The sequence below is a fragment of the Selaginella moellendorffii genome, unplaced genomic scaffold (genome assembly GCF_000143415.4).
Source record: "Selaginella moellendorffii unplaced genomic scaffold, v1.0 SELMOscaffold_16, whole genome shotgun sequence".
Lineage (NCBI taxonomy): Eukaryota > Viridiplantae > Streptophyta > Lycopodiopsida > Selaginellales > Selaginellaceae > Selaginella > Selaginella moellendorffii.
Genome location: NW_003314277.1, coordinates 1,189,788 through 1,207,160, shown reverse-complemented (window position 1 = coordinate 1,207,160; position 17,373 = coordinate 1,189,788). Strand labels below are relative to the sequence as shown.

At 47.2% G+C, this 17,373-nt stretch overlaps 7 protein-coding genes across 8 annotated transcripts; 3 read left to right on the top strand and 4 right to left on the bottom strand.

The window, feature by feature from the left end:
* Nucleotides 1–7: 7 nt before the first annotated feature.
* Nucleotides 8–4,281, top strand: LOC9642510 (N-terminal acetyltransferase A complex auxiliary subunit NAA15). The gene is made up of 25 exons (XM_024675823.1): nucleotides 8–185; nucleotides 248–326; nucleotides 393–475; nucleotides 532–687; nucleotides 745–860; nucleotides 919–1,024; nucleotides 1,071–1,142; nucleotides 1,194–1,309; nucleotides 1,367–1,496; nucleotides 1,641–1,718; nucleotides 1,770–1,823; nucleotides 1,875–1,945; nucleotides 1,994–2,048; nucleotides 2,096–2,191; nucleotides 2,239–2,450; nucleotides 2,499–2,729; nucleotides 2,777–2,912; nucleotides 2,964–3,080; nucleotides 3,128–3,259; nucleotides 3,307–3,363; nucleotides 3,417–3,511; nucleotides 3,567–3,625; nucleotides 3,683–3,776; nucleotides 3,827–3,912; nucleotides 3,973–4,281. The coding sequence occupies exons 1-25, from the start codon at nucleotides 135–137 to the stop codon at nucleotides 4,119–4,121; spliced, it is 2,631 nt and encodes an 876-aa protein (XP_024531591.1). The 5' UTR covers nucleotides 8–134; the 3' UTR covers nucleotides 4,122–4,281.
* Nucleotides 4,282–6,466: 2,185 nt separating this feature from the next.
* LOC9641821 (elongation factor Ts, mitochondrial) lies at nucleotides 6,467–7,841 on the bottom strand. The gene is made up of 7 exons (XM_024676172.1): nucleotides 7,617–7,841; nucleotides 7,483–7,572; nucleotides 7,261–7,432; nucleotides 7,019–7,209; nucleotides 6,826–6,951; nucleotides 6,684–6,772; nucleotides 6,467–6,625 (listed from the first exon to the last, which is right to left on the bottom strand). The coding sequence occupies exons 1-7, from the start codon at nucleotides 7,839–7,841 to the stop codon at nucleotides 6,580–6,582; spliced, it is 939 nt and encodes a 312-aa protein (XP_024531940.1). The 3' UTR covers nucleotides 6,467–6,579.
* Nucleotides 7,842–9,397: 1,556 nt separating this feature from the next.
* Nucleotides 9,398–11,678, bottom strand: LOC9641820 (elongation factor Ts, mitochondrial). 2 transcript variants are annotated; one of them, XR_002992515.1, is made up of 9 exons: nucleotides 11,445–11,678; nucleotides 11,218–11,390; nucleotides 11,084–11,173; nucleotides 10,862–11,033; nucleotides 10,620–10,810; nucleotides 10,428–10,553; nucleotides 10,295–10,383; nucleotides 10,081–10,236; nucleotides 9,398–10,035 (listed from the first exon to the last, which is right to left on the bottom strand). XR_002992515.1 is itself a non-coding variant. In XM_024676011.1 (8 exons), the coding sequence occupies exons 1-8, from the start codon at nucleotides 11,665–11,667 to the stop codon at nucleotides 10,191–10,193; spliced, it is 1,110 nt and encodes a 369-aa protein (XP_024531779.1). In that variant the 5' UTR covers nucleotides 11,668–11,678; the 3' UTR covers nucleotides 10,069–10,190. The 2 variants fall into 2 exon arrangements, 1 of the variants encoding a protein (XP_024531779.1); XM_024676011.1 differs by lacking the exon at nucleotides 9,398–10,035 and having other exon boundaries at nucleotides 10,069–10,236.
* LOC112346673 lies at nucleotides 9,650–10,051 on the top strand. The gene has a single exon (XM_024676171.1). The coding sequence runs from the start codon at nucleotides 9,650–9,652 to the stop codon at nucleotides 10,049–10,051; it is 402 nt and encodes a 133-aa protein (XP_024531939.1).
* A 16-nt stretch (nucleotides 11,679–11,694) lies between the features above and the next one.
* On the bottom strand, nucleotides 11,695–13,688 carry LOC9642509 (probable bifunctional riboflavin biosynthesis protein RIBA 1, chloroplastic). The gene is made up of 6 exons (XM_002971027.2): nucleotides 13,302–13,688; nucleotides 12,988–13,209; nucleotides 12,599–12,921; nucleotides 12,407–12,536; nucleotides 12,064–12,360; nucleotides 11,695–12,009 (listed from the first exon to the last, which is right to left on the bottom strand). Exons 1-6 carry the CDS (start codon nucleotides 13,638–13,640, stop codon nucleotides 11,752–11,754), a joined length of 1,569 nt encoding a protein of 522 aa, XP_002971073.2. The 5' UTR covers nucleotides 13,641–13,688; the 3' UTR covers nucleotides 11,695–11,751.
* Nucleotides 13,689–13,803: 115 nt separating this feature from the next.
* Nucleotides 13,804–15,368, top strand: LOC9641819 (dnaJ homolog subfamily B member 4). Its single transcript, XM_024676029.1, has 3 exons — nucleotides 13,804–14,112; nucleotides 14,185–14,612; nucleotides 14,794–15,368. Exons 1-3 carry the CDS (start codon nucleotides 13,948–13,950, stop codon nucleotides 15,233–15,235), a joined length of 1,035 nt encoding a protein of 344 aa, XP_024531797.1. The 5' UTR covers nucleotides 13,804–13,947; the 3' UTR covers nucleotides 15,236–15,368.
* Nucleotides 15,301–17,273, bottom strand: LOC9642508 (GTP cyclohydrolase 1). The gene is made up of 2 exons (XM_024676028.1): nucleotides 16,877–17,273; nucleotides 15,301–16,565 (listed from the first exon to the last, which is right to left on the bottom strand). Exons 1-2 carry the CDS (start codon nucleotides 17,115–17,117, stop codon nucleotides 15,388–15,390), a joined length of 1,419 nt encoding a protein of 472 aa, XP_024531796.1. The 5' UTR covers nucleotides 17,118–17,273; the 3' UTR covers nucleotides 15,301–15,387.
* Between the last annotated feature and the right edge of the window lie 100 nt (nucleotides 17,274–17,373).

The following is a 17,373-nucleotide window of genomic DNA, read 5'->3' as shown; positions in this document are numbered from 1 at the left end:
TCTTGAGTCTCAGTAGCTAGGGTTTTTTCCTAAGCCGTGCCGGCGTGAGGCGACGGCGTGTCTTTCTACTGCTATTTGCTGCTGCTCGCTGCGCAAAATTATAGGCGCGCGAGCGTCGACCGGTGGAGCGCGCAATGGGAACGTCATTGCCTCCCAAGGAGGCAAATCTCTTCAAGCTCATTGTCGTAAGTGGAAGAAATTCTCTGGGAGGTTTAGGGTTTAAGCGATTTTCTCTTCCTCTATCCAGAAATCCTATGAGACGAAGCAGTACAAGAAAGGCCTCAAGGCAGCTGACCAGATTCTCAAAAAATTTCCGGAGCATGGAGGTAGAGTTTCTTCTCTGCGAGTTTTAGTATCTAATTTTTTTCTTCTTTGTTATGCTCTCAAAACAGAGACTTTGGCGATGAAAGGATTGACGCTAAATTGTATGGATCGAAAGACCGAGGCTTACGAGCTGGTTCGCAAAGGATTGAAGGTACTGTTTTTCTGTAATCTGATATATACATGATATAGAACAATGTTTGGTATCAGAACGATGTGAAGAGCCATGTTTGCTGGCATGTCTATGGCCTTCTCTACCGCTCCGACAGGGAATACCGCGAAGCTATAAAATGCTACCGCAATGCGCTTAGAATAGATCCGGAGAACAAGCCCATTCAGATACTCAGGGATCTGTCTCTGCTGCAAGTAAGTAGTGTAGAGGCTTTGCCTCAAGACAGTTTTGTTACAATTGTTCTGTGCCAGGTGCAAATGAGGGACCTCGACGGCTTTGTGGAAACAAGGAGGCAGCTGCTAACTTTAAAGCCTAACCATCGGAACAACTGGATATGTTTCGCCATTGCGCAGCATTTAAACAGCCGGTAATATTCTGTAGTCTGTACTGATTGGAATACGGTGCTCATATTGTAATCGTGCTAGAGCCGATATTGCTGTCGAGATTCTTCAGGCTTATGAAGGGACGCTTGAAGAAGATTTTCCTCCGGATAACGAGCGTTATGAGCATAGCGAAATGCTTTTGTACAAGGTGCGTTTTTATGGACACGAATGGAAACTAATGCCGCCTCTACCAGGTGTCTCTTTTGGAAGAATCAGGAGCATTAGAAAAAGCGTTGGAAGAGTTGAGAAATAAGCAGGCTAAAATTGTGTGTAATCGGTTTTGTGATTGATCACTCATTTATTGCTCTCATTTTCAGGTTGATAAGCTTGGCGTAAAGGAGGTGACGGCTGGTTTGTTATTGAAGCTGAATCGTTTTGAAGAAGCCGAGAAAGGGTACAGGAACTTGATTGAAATCTGTCCTGACAATACTACGTAAGCTAGTCGATACATTTGCTATCCACTGACTCCTCAATACTCGTGTCAATGCAGGTACCACGAAAGCCTGCAAAAATGTATTGGCATATCGCAACATGATGCGCGGACGGAGGAGGACACTGCGAAGCTCGTTCTGCTCTACGACGATCTTAGGACAAAGCATCCAGATTCTGCTGTTGCCAAGGTACTGCCTAACCTTTTTTCAATTTTACTAGCTAGCTTGTTTTGTTTTCAAGGGGTTGATGTTCCTAACTATCCCCCTTTCAATCTAAGAACATGAACATTAAATGACAGGTTGGTTGCTTGTGCTGGGAAATTTTGTCTTCAGCGCATGCCATTGGATTTTTTGGAGGGAGATTCGTTCCGCAGAGCACTAGACAAGTATATTAGACCATTTCTAAGAAAGGTATGATTCCTGCCGTAGTGAAATCATAAATGTTTTACAATCGTGATTCAGGGAGTACCATCGCTATTTTCAGCACTGCGTCCTCTTTATTCTTCTTCAAGCCGGGTAAATATTTGCTTGCCTCTTGCTTCGATCTAAATAGTGTTTCTGCAACAGGCAATCATTCTAGAGGAGGTCATTTTGGAGTTTGAAGATTCTTTGAGAAAAACTGGATGTTTTCCCTCGAGGTACCAAACTATTTTCTCTGCGTTTGGGTTTTAACGTTTTCTTTGTAGCACTGAGAAAGAACCTCCGTCTGCTTTCATGTGGATACTTTATCTGTTGGCGCAGGTTTGTACTTTAGCAGGTAGAAGCATTTCTGATGCGAGTTGTTGCAGCATTTTGACCGTAAAAGGGACGTTGAACGCGCCGTGGAGAAGATAGACGAGGCGATCAAGCATACGCCTACGGCAATTGACTTATATCTTGTGAAGGTATGGAAGGTACAGTTGAAGCGCTCTCACCGGGTCTCTTCTTGCAGGGAAGGATATTAAAGCATGCCGGTGATCCCGTTGCTGCGGCATCCTTAGCTGACGAGGCAAGGACAATGGACCTTGCTGACAGATTTGTAAATAGCGAATGCGTGAAGCGCATGTTGCAAGCCGACCAGGTTGAACTTGCCGAGAAAACTGCCGCGCTCTTCACCAAGGATGGCGATCAACACAACAATCTGTATGACATGCAGTGCATGTGGTAAGTATTTGTTTTGTGTTTCAGATGCTCTAAAAGTCCTCGCCTTAGGTACGAGCTGGCATCCGGAGACAGTCATTTTCGACAAGGAGCTTTAGGCAAAGCTTTGAAAAAGTTTGTGGCCGTGGAGAAGCATTACAATGATATGACGGAGGACCAGTTTGACTTCCACACGTACTGTCTTCGTAAAATGACTTTGCGCGCATACGTTCATATGCTGAGATTTCAAGACCGTCTGCACTCGTTTCCCTTTTTCTACCGAGCTGCTTGCAGCGCCATCAGGTCCGTTTTGGTTCAGTGATGACTCCATATTGACATTCTTGATTCAGGTGCTATTTATGTATATATGATTCGCCACCAAAGACCGCGGTGGAGGAAGAAGAAGCAGTCAATGCTGGATTGACTCCTTCAGAACGGAAGAAGCTGCGTCAAAAGAGCAGAAAAGCAGAAGCTCGAGCTAAAAAGGTCGGTTTTATCCATATGACACATTCGGTTACAAGTGTCCTCTGTTATTAGGAAGCAGAGAAGGCCAAGGAGGAAGAGAAGGCGTCGAATGCCAGCAAAGGTGCAAAGAAAGGAACCCAGGCGCCGAAACCTTTTGATAACGATCCCGACGGCGAGCAGCTTGTTCATGTAAGTACTTTTACTGGCTTTCAGCTGTGTGCTGAACTGGATTTCAGGTGGAAGATCCCCTGGGCGAGGCATTGAAGTATTTGAAACTCTTGCAAATGCACTCACCGGACTCGCTTGAAACACATCTTCTTGCTTTTGAGATTTACATGCGTCGGCAAAAAGTTCTCCTGGCATTCCAGGTTGGTTTGTGCAAACATTTTTCATCCTGGCTTAAACTGTCCCACAGGCTATCAAGAGGCTCATCAGAGTGAACAGTGACCATCCTGACATTCATCACTGCCTGGTATTTCTTTCTCTTGTTGTTCTCGGAACAAATGTTTGAAGAATTGTCTGCAGTGTCGTTTTTATAACATGGTGGACAACAAGCCAGAACCTGATTCTACGGACAAGCTTGTTTGGGAAGTGGTCGCTGCGGAGCGATCTTTGCTAAGGTCTTGGTTTTTCAATGTCTAAAGCAAACTCATTGTCGCTTCTTTTGCTTGGCAGGGATTTTGGGGACAGAACTCTGTTAGAGATAAATAAGGACTTCTTGGACTGTCATACTGGTACGATCATTATTCCATCTCCTATGAGCTTTCCTAATGCCTTCTATCATTTTTTAGATTCGCTGCTACATAGAGTCGTCGCGGCCGAGGTCCTCCAACTACTATCTCCTGGCGAAAAAGATGCCTCCGTAAAAATTGTTTTGGATTCAAGGTATGTGGTAACTGCAGAGGATTCTCGTATCAAAGATTTCGTTTTTGCAGTGGCGAAGAGAAATGGGAGCTCAAGCAATGCATGACGGTGCACAAGAAGCTACAATCAGTGCTTGATGATCCAGATGCCGCTGAGAGTAGGCCTCGAAATTTGGTTTTGGATTCGTTATGACTTAAGTGTTATTCTTTCTGAACAGGATGGCGCGCTCGCTGCGCGCAGCTCTTTCCTTACTCGACATACTTCAAAGGATTGAAGTCTTCTTCCATGACTGGCTCGGTGGAATCGGGTACAGTGGCGGTAGATAGAGGGATTGATACCCACGACGCGGTGAATTCAACATCTTGAGCTTAGCAAGGGTGGTCTCAACACTAATTTTTGATTTTTCCGATGAAATAATAGGAGCAGCACCTAGCAAGAAGACAACAGACGTATTTTTGTTCCGGGTACAACTTTTTGTTTGTTACATGCATTGGCAATCAATTTTTCCTTTGTCTCGTTAAGATCATGATTCTTGTTTCATGAGTCCCCTTCTCGTGTTTTAGTTTGTTCTTGAAAACTTGAAGCAAAACCCTGCTGGATGAATCAAAGCGTCAAATGAATCACGATCAGACTTCCCGGATGCAAACTTTCAAGGGACCAATTTGTTTATCCATTTTAACTCTCGCGCTATACCAAGTTTCCATTGAAATAAAGAAACAACAAACAGAGAAGTTGAATACACTACTAAAGAAATCAAATGAAAACAAACAAACTCAAACGACAAGTCACTGTCTTCATCTGCATCACTCCCTTCTTCAATCCCTGAAAACATCTCCAGCTGGGCCTGTAGAGCCTTGCAATGCCAGCAAACTCTTGCTCGAAAACCTCAAACTTCCGGAAGTAGTGGCCAGCCGAAAGCTTTTGGAAAGCCTCGCCAACACCCAAGCATCGTCTTCGTCCGGGCTGTAACGGCTGCAGCGGTCGAAGTCCATTATCTCCACATCGTAGAAATCCGCAGAAGAAAAAGGAAAGAAAGCTTCGTCAATTGTTTCGAAATGATACTTTTTTTGTCACCTTTATTTTTTGAAAAGAAACGGTTTATGTTTATTTATCCATAAGCTTCTGGAACCTTTGATTCTTATTAGGCCTAATTCTGCTTCTTTCAAATAAGTTAGAAACCCTACCAGGATGGAGGTTTTTAAGAAGGAAGGATTTAGCGGCATGGGTGCTTTGGGCAGTCCATCTGATTATTTCACTGACTGCAATCAAAAGCTTATCAAGTTTCGCATGTGTGCGATCCCAGTGGATAGGGAATCAAGAGCTACCAGGTTTGCAAGTGCCGTGAAATGTATGCTACAACACCCTTTTAAAGGAGCCCCAATGCTAGTCTTTTGTAACGACAAGGATACCGCATATGAAATCAAACAGGTTTTGGATGCCAAGAGAGTGACAATGGCAACAGTAACTTTAGTGGAGGAATTGAGCACTTTGGAGAAAAAGAGGGTCAAAGACAAGAGAGCGGTGGTTATTGTCACAAAAGATGTGATTGACAAGGTCTGTTTGCCTGGAATTTTTAAGGTGGTGGTGACCTATGATAAACTGAGCGCATCAAATCTGGAGACTTTATTGAGTTGGACAAGATTTGATACTCGATTTCTTCCTGGTTTCTGGCCTTGTGTGGTTACTCTATATCAGAACGAGGAGTTTTTGGAAAGCATCAAGCAGTTAGCACATTGTGTCTGCATGACTAAATTGTACGAGAGAGAGCGGACAATGCAGAAATTCAGTGATGCATATGCGGATTTCTTGTTTAGTCCGAAAGCATAGGTCGTTTCTGCATTTTGCTAACTTCTATTCGGTTCTAGTCACAAGAAAGTTGAATAAGTTTCATTTTCTGGTTTAGTAATCATATGCTTCTCAAGAAAAGGTGGTGGGAACTAAATTTTATGTTTTCGCATTTTCTTGAGGAAATTTGAACCCATCAAAATGACAGTTTCATGGTTTGGCACGAAATCAATGCCTCGTGTTCTGGCTGCCGTCGAATTTATACCATTTCTGTGATAATTGGATAGACTGCGTCTAACGACCATGTCAAGCATAACATGCTGGCTAAATAGTCAGAACCGAGTGACGCTGTAGCAATCTCGCTGGACTTGGTCTCCACTTCCTCCATCCTATAAATTCCAATCCACCACACAGCAGCAAGTTTTGAGAGAGAGAGAGAGAGAGAGAGAGAGAGAGAGAGAGATATCTCAGTACACTTCGAAAGTTTCTTCTACCAAGATGGCGAGCAAGTCCCAGCTGATGCTTCTGGCCATGTTTGTGACAGTCCTCCTGGTTGGAGTGGACGTTGGTGGCATCGCAAGCGCAGCAGCCCAGCAGAAATGCAAGTCTGGATGGAACTGGGACGGCCACAAGTGCATCCAGTGTCCCAAAGGCTGGTACTGGTATAGCAACGATTGCCACAGATGCCTCTCCGGTTGGAAGTGGAGTGGAAGCAAATGCGTGAGCTGCCCGAGCAACTGGTACTGGTACAACAACAAGTGCCACCAATGCCCGTCCGGATGGAAGTGGAGTGGAAGCAAGTGTGTGAGCTGCCCGAGTGACTGGTATTGGTATAACAACGATTGCCACCGCTGTCCGTATGGCTGGAAATGGAGCAAGGCTCACTGCACCAAGAACTAAGTCAGTTAACTCCAGCGAGAAAGAAGTACCTTCCAATTCGTTATTTCATTGCATCTTGTCCTCGAGATAATGTGCCAGCGTCTTTGGCAATTGATTTGATTCGAATAAAACCACCTACTTGTTTTGAATATCGAACCTGTCATCGTGCTGCAGCAGCAACCTCGGCAGCAAAGTCCTTTTCAAGCCTGGGAAAGTGAAGCCAGGAATTGGTTCGTGAAGGCTTGGATTGTAACAAGGACTTACTTTTCGATCCCCTCCCCGACTTCTATTCGCAGGAATCCCTCGATCTTGGCCGTCTTCCCGATTTCTTTGGCCGTCTCTTTTAGCAGGACCTGAAAGATCAAATCCTGAGGCTGATGAGACACATTCGAATGATGTGACTTACTTTGATCCGTTTCGTTTCGTCTGCAACGTACTTCTGCTCCAGAAGAACAACCTCTTCCATGTATTTGGCAAGCCTGCCTTCGACCATCTTCTGAACGACGTTCTCTGGCTTTCCAGCAGTCGAGGCCTGCAACAACAAAACAAAAAAACAATAGACAATCAATAAAAGGCAGAGAAAAACAAATGCCTTGCACCTGTGCTTTGCAGATGTTCCGCTCATGCTCCAGTACTTCAGAGTCCACGAGTTCCTTAGACAAAAACAGCGGCCTTGCAGCAACAACATGCATTGCAAGAGACGAGCCCAAGCTTTTCAGTGTTTCCGAATGCGAGCCTTCTTGATCATCTTCAACCTCGACCGAAACGAGCCCCGCGAGCCGAGATAAACCTTTCAGAATAAATCTGTGAGAAACGAGCAAACAGTGGAATTTACAAGTACCTGATGCCGGACTCATGTGCAAATACGAGGACACGATCCCTCTTTGCGAAGACATATAGAAAGCTCTTCGAAGTCTCACATTTTCTCCAGTGATAGCGGCAACTTCCGAGACTGCGTCGCGTACACAAAGCTCTCTGGTGATTGATGCGTGATCCAGCTTCACATTTACAAGCTGCAAATTTCCAAACATGAAAGATCTTTCCTTCGAGAGAACAGACTTACCTCTAAATCGTGCAAATCAAGAGCAGCTGGTTTAGAAGAAAATTGTTGGACGGCTTTCAATGTGGATGCCGCTTTTGCGACTGACAGCACCTGGAAAAATCGTGAGCAAAACTAAAAGATCATCCATCACTTACAAGGCTCTGGAAGAGATCGTTTCGAGCAACAAAGTCAGTCTCGCTGTTAATCTCTATGACCGCGGCACCTTTCTCGAAGTGTGCCAGTCCAAGCAATCCTTCCGCAGCCACACGAGAAGATTTCTTCGTCGCGGCAGCAAGGCCCTTCTTCCTCAGCTCAGTAAACGCATCCTCTATAGAAAAATCCAAAGAAAAAACAATTCTTCCTTCCTTTAACATTAGCATTATCTCCACATCGTAGAAATCCGCAGAAGAAAAAGGAAAGAAAGCTTCGTCAATTGTTTCGAAATGATACTTTTTTTGTCACCTTTATTTTTTGAAAAGAAACGGTTTATGTTTATTTATCCATAAGCTTCTGGAACCTTTGATTCTTATTAGGCCTAATTCTGCTTCTTTCAAATAAGTTAGAAACCCTACCAGGATGGAGGTTTTTAAGAAGGAAGGATTTAGTGGCATGGGTGCTTTGGGCAGTCCATCTGATTATTTCACTGACTGCAATCAAAAGCTTATCAAGTTTCGCATGTGTGCGATCCCAGTGGATAGGGAATCAAGAGCTACCAGGTTTGCAAGTGCCGTGAAATGTATGCTGCAACACCCTTTTAAAGGAGCCCCAATGCTAGTCTTTTGTAATGGCAAGGATACCGCATATGAAATCAAACAGGTTTTGGATGCCAAGAGAGTGACAATGGCAACAATAACTATAGTGGAGGAATTGAGCACTTTGGAGAAAAAGAGGGTCAAAGACAAGAGAGCGGTGGTTATTGTCACAAAAGATGTGATTGACAAAGTCTGTTTGCCTGGAATTTTTAAGGTGGTGGTGACCTATGATCTTGCTATAGTTGGTATCAGAGCAAATGGCACAGGTTCGATTCCCATTGATTAGTGGCTATCTAAAATATAATATACCTTTGAGCAATGTATATTTTTACTCCTAAATTTGAAAATCATACGTATTAGGCATCTATGCGTATGTCCTTCCTTTTGTGGAGCATCCTAGACGAAGGTATCCACAGTGGGATTACAGTACAGATGGATGATTAATTGCCTCACATGGAATAGTTAGTCTACACAATAGAGGGATTGGTAGATTTAGTGTAGAAATGGAAGTGTTAGTTCCCCTTGGCTCAGTAGGGGTTGTTAATTAACAATCAATGAGGACATTGACATCTCTGAAGGGGGGGGTGAGTGTAGCACATGTGATCATGAGATGAGATTTGGATATACTGTTACCGTGAATCCTTGGAACCTTGGGAGGGAGTTAAATGGGGATAAAATAGGCTTTCTCATCAAACTATTGTCCCTTTTTCAATTGGCTTAAAAGGAGAGAGATAAAGTTCGATAAACTGAATGCATCAAATCTGGAGACTTTATTGAGTTGGACAAGATTTGATACTCGATTTCTTCCTGGTTTCTAGCCTTGTGTGGTTACTCTATATCAGAATGAGGAGTTTTTGGAAAGCATCAAGCAGTTAACACATTGTGTCTGCATGACTAAATTGTACGAGAGAGAGCGGACAATGCAGAAATTCAGTGATGCATATGCGGATTTCTTGTTTAGTCAGAAAGCATAGATCGTTTCTGCATTTTGCTAACTTCTATTCGGTTCTAGTCACAAGAAAGTTGAATAAAGTTTCATTTTCTGGTTTAATAATCATATGCTTCTCAAGAAAAGGTGGTGGGAGCTAAATTTCATGTTTTCGCTTTTTCTTATTAAAGAGGAAAGTTGATCCTTTCAAAATGACTATTTCATGGTTTGGCACATAGAAATCAATGTCTCGTGTTCTGGCTGCCGTCGAATTTATACCATTTCTGTGATAATTGGATAGATTACGTCTAACGACTATGTCAAGCATAACATGCTGGCTAAATAGTCAGAACCGAGTGACGCTGTAGCAATCTCGCTGGACTTGGTCTCCACTTCCTCCATCCTATAAATTGCCTCCACTTCTAATCCACCACACAGCAGCAAGTTTTGCGAGAGAGAGAGAGAGAGAGAGAGATCTCAGTACACTTCGAAAGTTTCTTCTACCAAGATGGCGAGCAAGTCCCAGCTGATGCTTCTGGCCATGGTTGTGACAGTCCTCCTGGTTGGAGTGGACGTTGGTGGCATCGCAAGCGCAGCAGCCCAGCAGAAATGCAAATCTGGATGGAACTGGGACGGCCACAAGTGCATCCAGTGTCCCAAGGGCTGGTACTGGTATAGCAACGATTGCCACAGATGCCTCTCCGGTTGGAAGTGGAGTGGAAGCAAATGCGTGAGCTGCCCGAGCAACTGGTACTGGTACAACAACAAGTGCCACCAATGCCCGTCCGGATGGAAGTGGAGTGGAAGCAAGTGTGTGAGCTGCCCGAGTGACTGGTATTGGTATAACAACGATTGCCACCGCTGTCCGTATGGCTGGAAATGGAGCAAGGCTCACTGCACCAAGAACTAAGTCAGTTAACTCCAGCGAGAAAGAAGTACCTTCCAATTCGTTATTTCATTGCGTCTTGTCCTCGAGATAATGTGCCAGCGTCTTTGGCAATTGATTTGATTCGAATAAAACCACCTACTTGTTTTGAATATCCAACCTGTCATCGTGCTGCAGCAGCAACCTCGGCAGCAAAGTCCTTTTCAAGCCTGGGAAAGTGAAGCCAGGAATTGGTTCGTGAAGGCTTGGATTGTAACAAGGACTTACTTTTCGATCCCCTCCCCGACTTCTATTCGCAGGAATCCCTCGATCTTGGCCGTCTTCCCGATTTCCTTGGACGCCTCTTTTAGCAGGACCTGAAAGAGAGGCTGATGAGACACATTCGAAGGATGTGACTTACTTTGATCCGTTTCGTTTCGTCTGCAACGTACTTCTGCTCCAGAAGAACAACCTCTTCCATGTATTTGGCAAGCCTGCCTTCGACCATCTTCTGGACGACATTCTCTTGCTTTCCAGCAGTCGAGGCCTGCAACAACAAAACAAAAAAACAATAGACAATCAATAAAGGCACAGAAAAACAAATGCCTTGCACCTGTGCTTTGCAGATGTTCCGCTCATGCTCCAGTACTTCAGAGTCCACGAGTTCCTTAGACAAAAACAGCGGCCTTGCAGCAACAACATGCATTGCAAGAGACGAGCCCACGCTTTTCAGTGTTTCCGAATGCGAGCCTTCTTGATCATCTTCAACCTCGACCGAAACGAGCCCCGCGAGCCGAGATAAACCTTTCAGAATAAATCTGTGAGAAACGAGCAAACAGTGGAATTTACAAGTACCTGATGCCGGACTCATGTGCAAATACGAGGACACGATCCCTCTTTGCGAAGACATATAGAAAGCTCTTCGAAGTCTCACATTTTCTCCAGTGATAGCGGCAACTTCCGAGACTGCGTCGCGTACACGAAGCTCTCTGGTGATTGATGCGTGATCCAGCTTCACATTTACAAGCTGGAAATTTCCAAACATGAAAGATCTTTCCTTCGAGAGAACAGACTTACCTCTAAATCGTGCAAATCAAGAGCAGCTGGTTTAGAAGAAAATTGTTGGACAGCTTTCAATGTGGATGCCGCTTTTGCGACTGACAGCACCTGGAAAAATCGTGAGCAAAACTAAAAGATCATCCATCACTTACAAGGCTCTGGAAGAGATCGTTTCGAGCAACAAAGTCAGTCTCGCTGTTAATCTCTATGACCGCGGCACCTTTCTCGAAGTGTGCCAGTCCAAGCAATCCTTCCGCAGCCACACGAGAAGATTTCTTCGTCGCGGCAGCAAGGCCCTTCTTCCTCAGCTCAGTAAACGCATTCTCTATAGAAAAATCCAAAGAAAAAATAATTCTCCACAATCTCATCAAGAGCATACCTTCGTTCCATTCACATTTCACCAGCACCTCCTTGACATCCTTGATCGGCGCCCCGGTCCGCTCGCGCAGCGTCTTGATGAGATCGGTGCGCGAGGAAGCATCGACAGAGAAAGATTTCGCACCGATTGCAGTGATTCTAGGCAATCCACGCACCGATCGGCCCCTACAAATCGCCGTCGCCGCGCGCCATAGCGGAGCTCCTCTCGCCATTGCAAGGCACATTTTAGGGCTTGGACAAGAAAGAAAGAATTTGATGGGGTTTTAGAAAAAATTGCCATTGACGGGATTCGAACACTCGACGTATTGTTAAAGAGAATTTTGGCTCTTTTTTTTCCCATTTACCTTGTCAGCAATGAGCCCAGTAAAAGTCCCCGGTAACTCCGACCCATAGACATGGCCCATTTTCTCGCGCTTGGTTTCCAAGTAGCGCTTGTTCTCGTCAGTGATAGTGGAGATCACCGAAACGCGGCCAGTGATCGCCAAACCATAGCCTTTCAATCCCATATACTTTGCTGGATTGTTGGTCATGAGCTTCATCGTTCTAACACCCACGTCCCTTAGAATCTACAAAACGAAAGTTCGATCAGTCGCAAGGTTTTCGAGTGTTTGATCCATTACCTGTGCTCCAATTCCATACTCCCGCGAATCGACTGGAAGGCCGAGCTCTACGTTTGCTTCCACAGTGTCACGGCCCTCGTCCTGTAAGTTATATGCCCGTAGCTTGTGTCCCAGGCCGATTCCTCGTCCTTCGTGACCACGCAAGTAAACCAGCACTCCCCTCCCGGCTTTCTCGATTTGCATCATCGCGATCTCGAGCTGGTTGCCACAGTCGCATCGCTTGGAACCGAAAACGTCCCCGGTGAGGCACTCCGAGTGGACACGGACGAGGACATCCCGGCCGTTGCCAATGTCACCCTGGAAGATTTTTTAAGTCGAGTGTATGGAAAAGAGTGTTTTTTACCTTCACAATGGCAATGTGTTCGATGCCATCGAGCTTGGATTTGTAGCTGTACGCTTTGAAAAGCCCCCACCTTGTTGGAAGCCTCGAAATGGCTGTTCGCTCGACCAACTTCTCGCGTTTTCTCCGGTACCTACGAGCACAGCCTGCGTCTCAGAACGAAACATACGAAAAACAACAATGAGCTTCCAGTACCTGACCATGTCGGCAATGGAGATGATGTGTAAGTTATGCTTTTCCGCAAACACTTGTAGCTGTGGCAAACGTTGCATGCTTCCATCCTTCTCGTTCACCAGCTCACAGATCACTCCAACGGGTGGCATTCCAGAAAGCACAGCGAGATCAACCGCGGCTTCCGTGTGTCCTGCTCGCTTCAAAACTCCACCTTCTCTATAACGTAGAGGATAAACGTGTCCCGGTTTCTTAAAATCGCTCGCAGTGGCATTTGGCGACGCAAGCATTGAAATGGTTCTCGCACGGTCCTCGGATGACACACCCGTGGTTGTCCCTTGGCCATCCTGTAGCACAAAGAGTTTAAAACTAAGAATTCGAGCCAAAAGTGAAGAACAAAAAAAACTACTAACCACAGGAATCGTAAACGCTGTAGATAGTGCTTCCTCGTTCTCTTTGTCCGAAACCATCAACTTTACGTCCAATCGGTCCAGAATTTCACCCTTCATGGGGACGCAAATGATCCCAGTGCAATGGCTTCGCAGGAACTCGACCTTCTCGGGAGTCACCATGGAAGCCGCCATTATCAAGTCACCCTCGTTCTCTCGATCCTCGTCGTCCACAACAATGACCATCTACATGAGGAGTTCTTTAAGACGCACAAGAAGAAAAAAACAAGAAAGGAGGAAGGAAGGAAATTTTTTTCTAGCAAGCACCCATACCTTACCTTGCCTTGCTTGAAAGCCTCCAGCGCCTCGGCGACGGAGCTAAATCCCTCGGACGGACGATCGGGATCCCCCTCGATCTCGCTGCTCTCGAATTCCTCCTCTACAGGATCGAAATCCATCCTCACGCCGCCTACCTCGGCAGATCCACTGCCGGACGACGAATTCACCGCGCCATTCCCCTTCTCGCATCGCACAGCGAATGCTCCTCGCCTGATGCGCACGGCGGCAGCGTAGCCGATCCTTCGCGGCGATCTCGCAACCATTCGCACTGACACGCCGCCGCCATTGAGATTGAGCTGGATCGCGACGGGATTTCCATCCAAGCGCATCATCCTCATCGCGCCCTTTCTTCCCAGAAATATTTCTGGATAGAACAAAGAGCCCTAAAGTAGAGCACGCAGAATTAGAGTTTAAACCTTACACGGGTTTTAGACGTGGCATCCCGGCTGACGTGGCGGCTTATATTTGGGCCTAAGTTCCACGTCATGGTATTTTCCAGAAGATTCTGGAGCTAAAGCTATCAGGGTTTTGAGCCGATCGGTCGATCGACTGCGCTGTGAAATTTCCGGATTCGCGAGAGTAGTGTAGCGAGATTCGAGCTTCTAGGATCGAGAAAGGGGGAAAATCCTTGCTAGCGAGGAATCGATGGGGATAGATTACTACAGCGTGCTCAAGGTGGACAAGAATGCCACCGAGGATGATCTCAAGAAGGCCTACCGCAAGCTCGCCATGAAGTGGCATCCCGATAAGAATCCCAACAACAAGAAGGAGGCCGAGGCCAAATTCAAGCAAATCTCGGAAGCGTATGAGGTATGATCGATCCCTCTTTTTTCTCTCTTCTCGATCGGCTGTGGCTGATCGATCGATTTCTGTGATTCGCAGGTGCTGAGCGATCCCCAAAAGAGGACGATCTATGACCAGTATGGCGAGGAGGGTCTCAAGGGCCAAGTTCCTCCTCCCGGCGCCACGGGAGGGACGAATTTCGCGAATGGCGCGGGACCCAACGTGTTCGTGTTCAATCCTAGGAACGCCGAGGACATCTTTGCCGAGTTCTTCGGTGGATCCAGCCCGTTTGGGATGGGAGGTTTTGGGAGGAGCGCTAGCCGGTCGCCCTTTGGCGATGGAATGTTTGGGGGCTTTGGTGGAACCGAGAACGTTTTCAGATCCTTCGGCCAGGATGGTGGATCTCTGTCGACCGGTCCGAGGAAGGCTCCGGCGGTGGAGAACAAGCTCCCGTGCAGTCTCGAGGAGCTCTACACTGGCTCCACCAGGAAGATGAAGATCTCTCGCAACATCGCCGATCCCAGCGGGTAAGTTTCTTTGGAAAGTTAGAACCTTGCTAGAACTTCGCTAGAACTTCCTTAGAACTTTGCTAAACCTTGCTAGAACCTTGCTAGAACTTCGCTAGAACTTTGCTAGAACTTCGTTAGAACTTTGCCTAGAACGCTCTTATGGAGGATTCTAACGTGAGAGCTTCTTGTTTCTTTACAGGAAGACAATGCCTGTGGAGGAGTTTCTTACTATCGACGTGAAGCCGGGGTGGAAGAAAGGCACCAAGATCACTTTTCCAGAGAAGGGAAACGAGCAGCCAAACTTGATACCGGCGGACATCGTCTTCGTGATCGACGAGAAGCCACACGACGTTTTCAAGCGCGACGGCAACGACTTGGTGATGACACAGAAGGTGTCCCTGGCCGACGCTCTAACAGGAACGACGATCACAGTGAACACTCTCGACGGAAGAACGCTCACGATTCCCATCAACGACATCATCTCTCCCGGCTACGAGAAGATTGTTCCACGGGAAGGCATGCCGATCGCCAAGGAGCCAGGCAGGAAAGGAGACCTCAAGATCAAATTCGACGTCAAGTTTCCCACGCGACTCACTCCAGAGCAAAAGGCCGCCGTGAAGAGATACTTGACCACTGCGTGAAGAAGAGTTCCTGGCGAGCTCCAGCGGCAGTGGCATCGTAATTTTGTAAGTGTAAAGACGTCCTAAGAAGTACGTAAGTCTGTTCTTCGTTAAAAAAATTCCTTTGCTCGGTAAATTCAACTCTTTACTCGCAGATCTCTGTCTCTCCCTCTTTACTTGGAAGAGTTTGCAGTAGCGATCATCTGTAAGAACTCCGCTCTCTTCTTGCCATGGACGGCAAAATCGCCCATTGTCGCCAGCGTTCCTGTAGTGCTGCCGGTTTTCTTCACTCCTCGAGAGATCATACAGACGTGCCCAGCCTCGACGACGACCATGACGCCGCTAGCAGCAGTGGAGCTCATCACAGCGTCGGCGATTTGCCTCGTCAATCTCTCCTGGACTTGGAGCCGGCAGCTGTACAGCTTGACAATCTTCTCGAGGATGGCCCGACTAGCTCTGGGATGAGAGCTCGGGTGGTTTTTCGCTGGAAGAACTCCGACGTGAGCCACCCCAGAGAATGGAAGAAGGTGGTGCTCGCACTGGGAACAGAATGGAAGATCCAGCACAGCTACCATCGTCGCGTGGTGATCGCCATCCTGTTCTACTGCTGCTACTCCATTCCCTAGTATCAAGTCTCTAGAGAGCCGGCTCCCGTGCGTCGATGCTAGCAGCCAGCGAACGTAGCGAGAGGGCGTGAGCTTGAGCTCCTCCCGCGTTGGATCTTCGCCAAGAGCTCGCAGCAGCGTCACCACCGCCTCGACCATCGTCTCAAAGTTGGGGTGCGAAGAGGAGGATCTCTCAGCGGCGGCGTCACCGGCTAGTAGTGGACAGATCGCCGGCTTCTTCGTCACCGAGAGCTGCGAACTTCCACTCAGCTGGAGCATGGCAACGAACTCTTGCCAGTCTTCCGAGCCACGATCGTCGTCCTCGAAGCTGCCTTTCCTGGCGCAGACCGATCGTCGAATCCAGGAAGCCGGCTCCCTGCTGCTTCGAAGCTCTCGGGGACACTCGAGATGCCAAGTCTCTCCAACCACGGCCACCCCGAGAGGCTTGAATCCGTCCCAGAGAGCTCCGCCGATCTCGTTGGCGAGACGATCCGGGCTTTGGAGCCGAGCTGCGAAGATCTCCGCGACGCGGGGGAGCTTGCTGAGGCCGACGACGCGCTGCTCGGAGGGAATGTAAGCGATGTGACAGCAGAGCTTGAATGGTAAGAGGCAGGACTCGCAGGTGGAGAAGAGCTCGATGTTTCGGACCACCACCATTCCTCCGCAGCCGCCACCTTTGCCGTTTCCAGGGCCCGCTTCTGCAAAGAGAGCTCCACCGATGGTTTGCTCCGCCGAGAGTCCATAGCCTATGGTCCAAGTAAGAGAAGAAGTTTAGAAGAAAGCTTGAAACGTAGAAGCCTGTCCAACAGAGCTTAGAACTCTCTCCAAGCTCTAGAAAGAAAGAAGATTTCTAAGCTTGAAAACTTAGAACTCCATCCGACATGGAAAAAAGAGTTCTATACGAAAGTCTCGGCTCGCGAGATTTAAAAAAGAAAAGCTTTGTCATCTAGCACGAGAAGACCGACGCAAAGAACCAATCACTCAAGAGAAAGAAAGGAAGGGACTGTGATGCAAGCGCTACGCGATCGATATCTCGCCTTGGAAGAGAAATGCTAACCTTTAGTGGCAGAGAGGAAGGCATTGGCGACCCTGGACGGCGTCTTGATCAGTCCATTGCGCGAGAGATCCTCGCCCAGCCCCTGGAGCAGCGCGCGCACCGAGCTCACCAGCCGCGAATCGGCTACCAGATCGCCGTCGCCGTCGTCCACGAGACAATCCTCGTCGCTGGCTGCTGACCTATCGGAATCGCTGGCGCTGCTGGCGCTGCTCACAAACTCCGCGATCGGCAATGCCCCCATAGCCCGAACGATCGATCGCCCGATCGAGGAAAGAAGAAGAATAGATCGATCGATCGCCCGCGCCGACAAGAATGGCCTCCCCGCCGTAGAAGAGAGACAAAGGAATTCGAGTAGGACTCTTCCAGTCCACACAAAATCATACCTCGCACTTTAGGGTTTTTTCATCATGCCATGGGGCCAAGGCCGTACGGACGCCACCAACCGTACATTAACGCAATCCAAAATTAATTATTTTTATTATTAGATTTATTTTTGC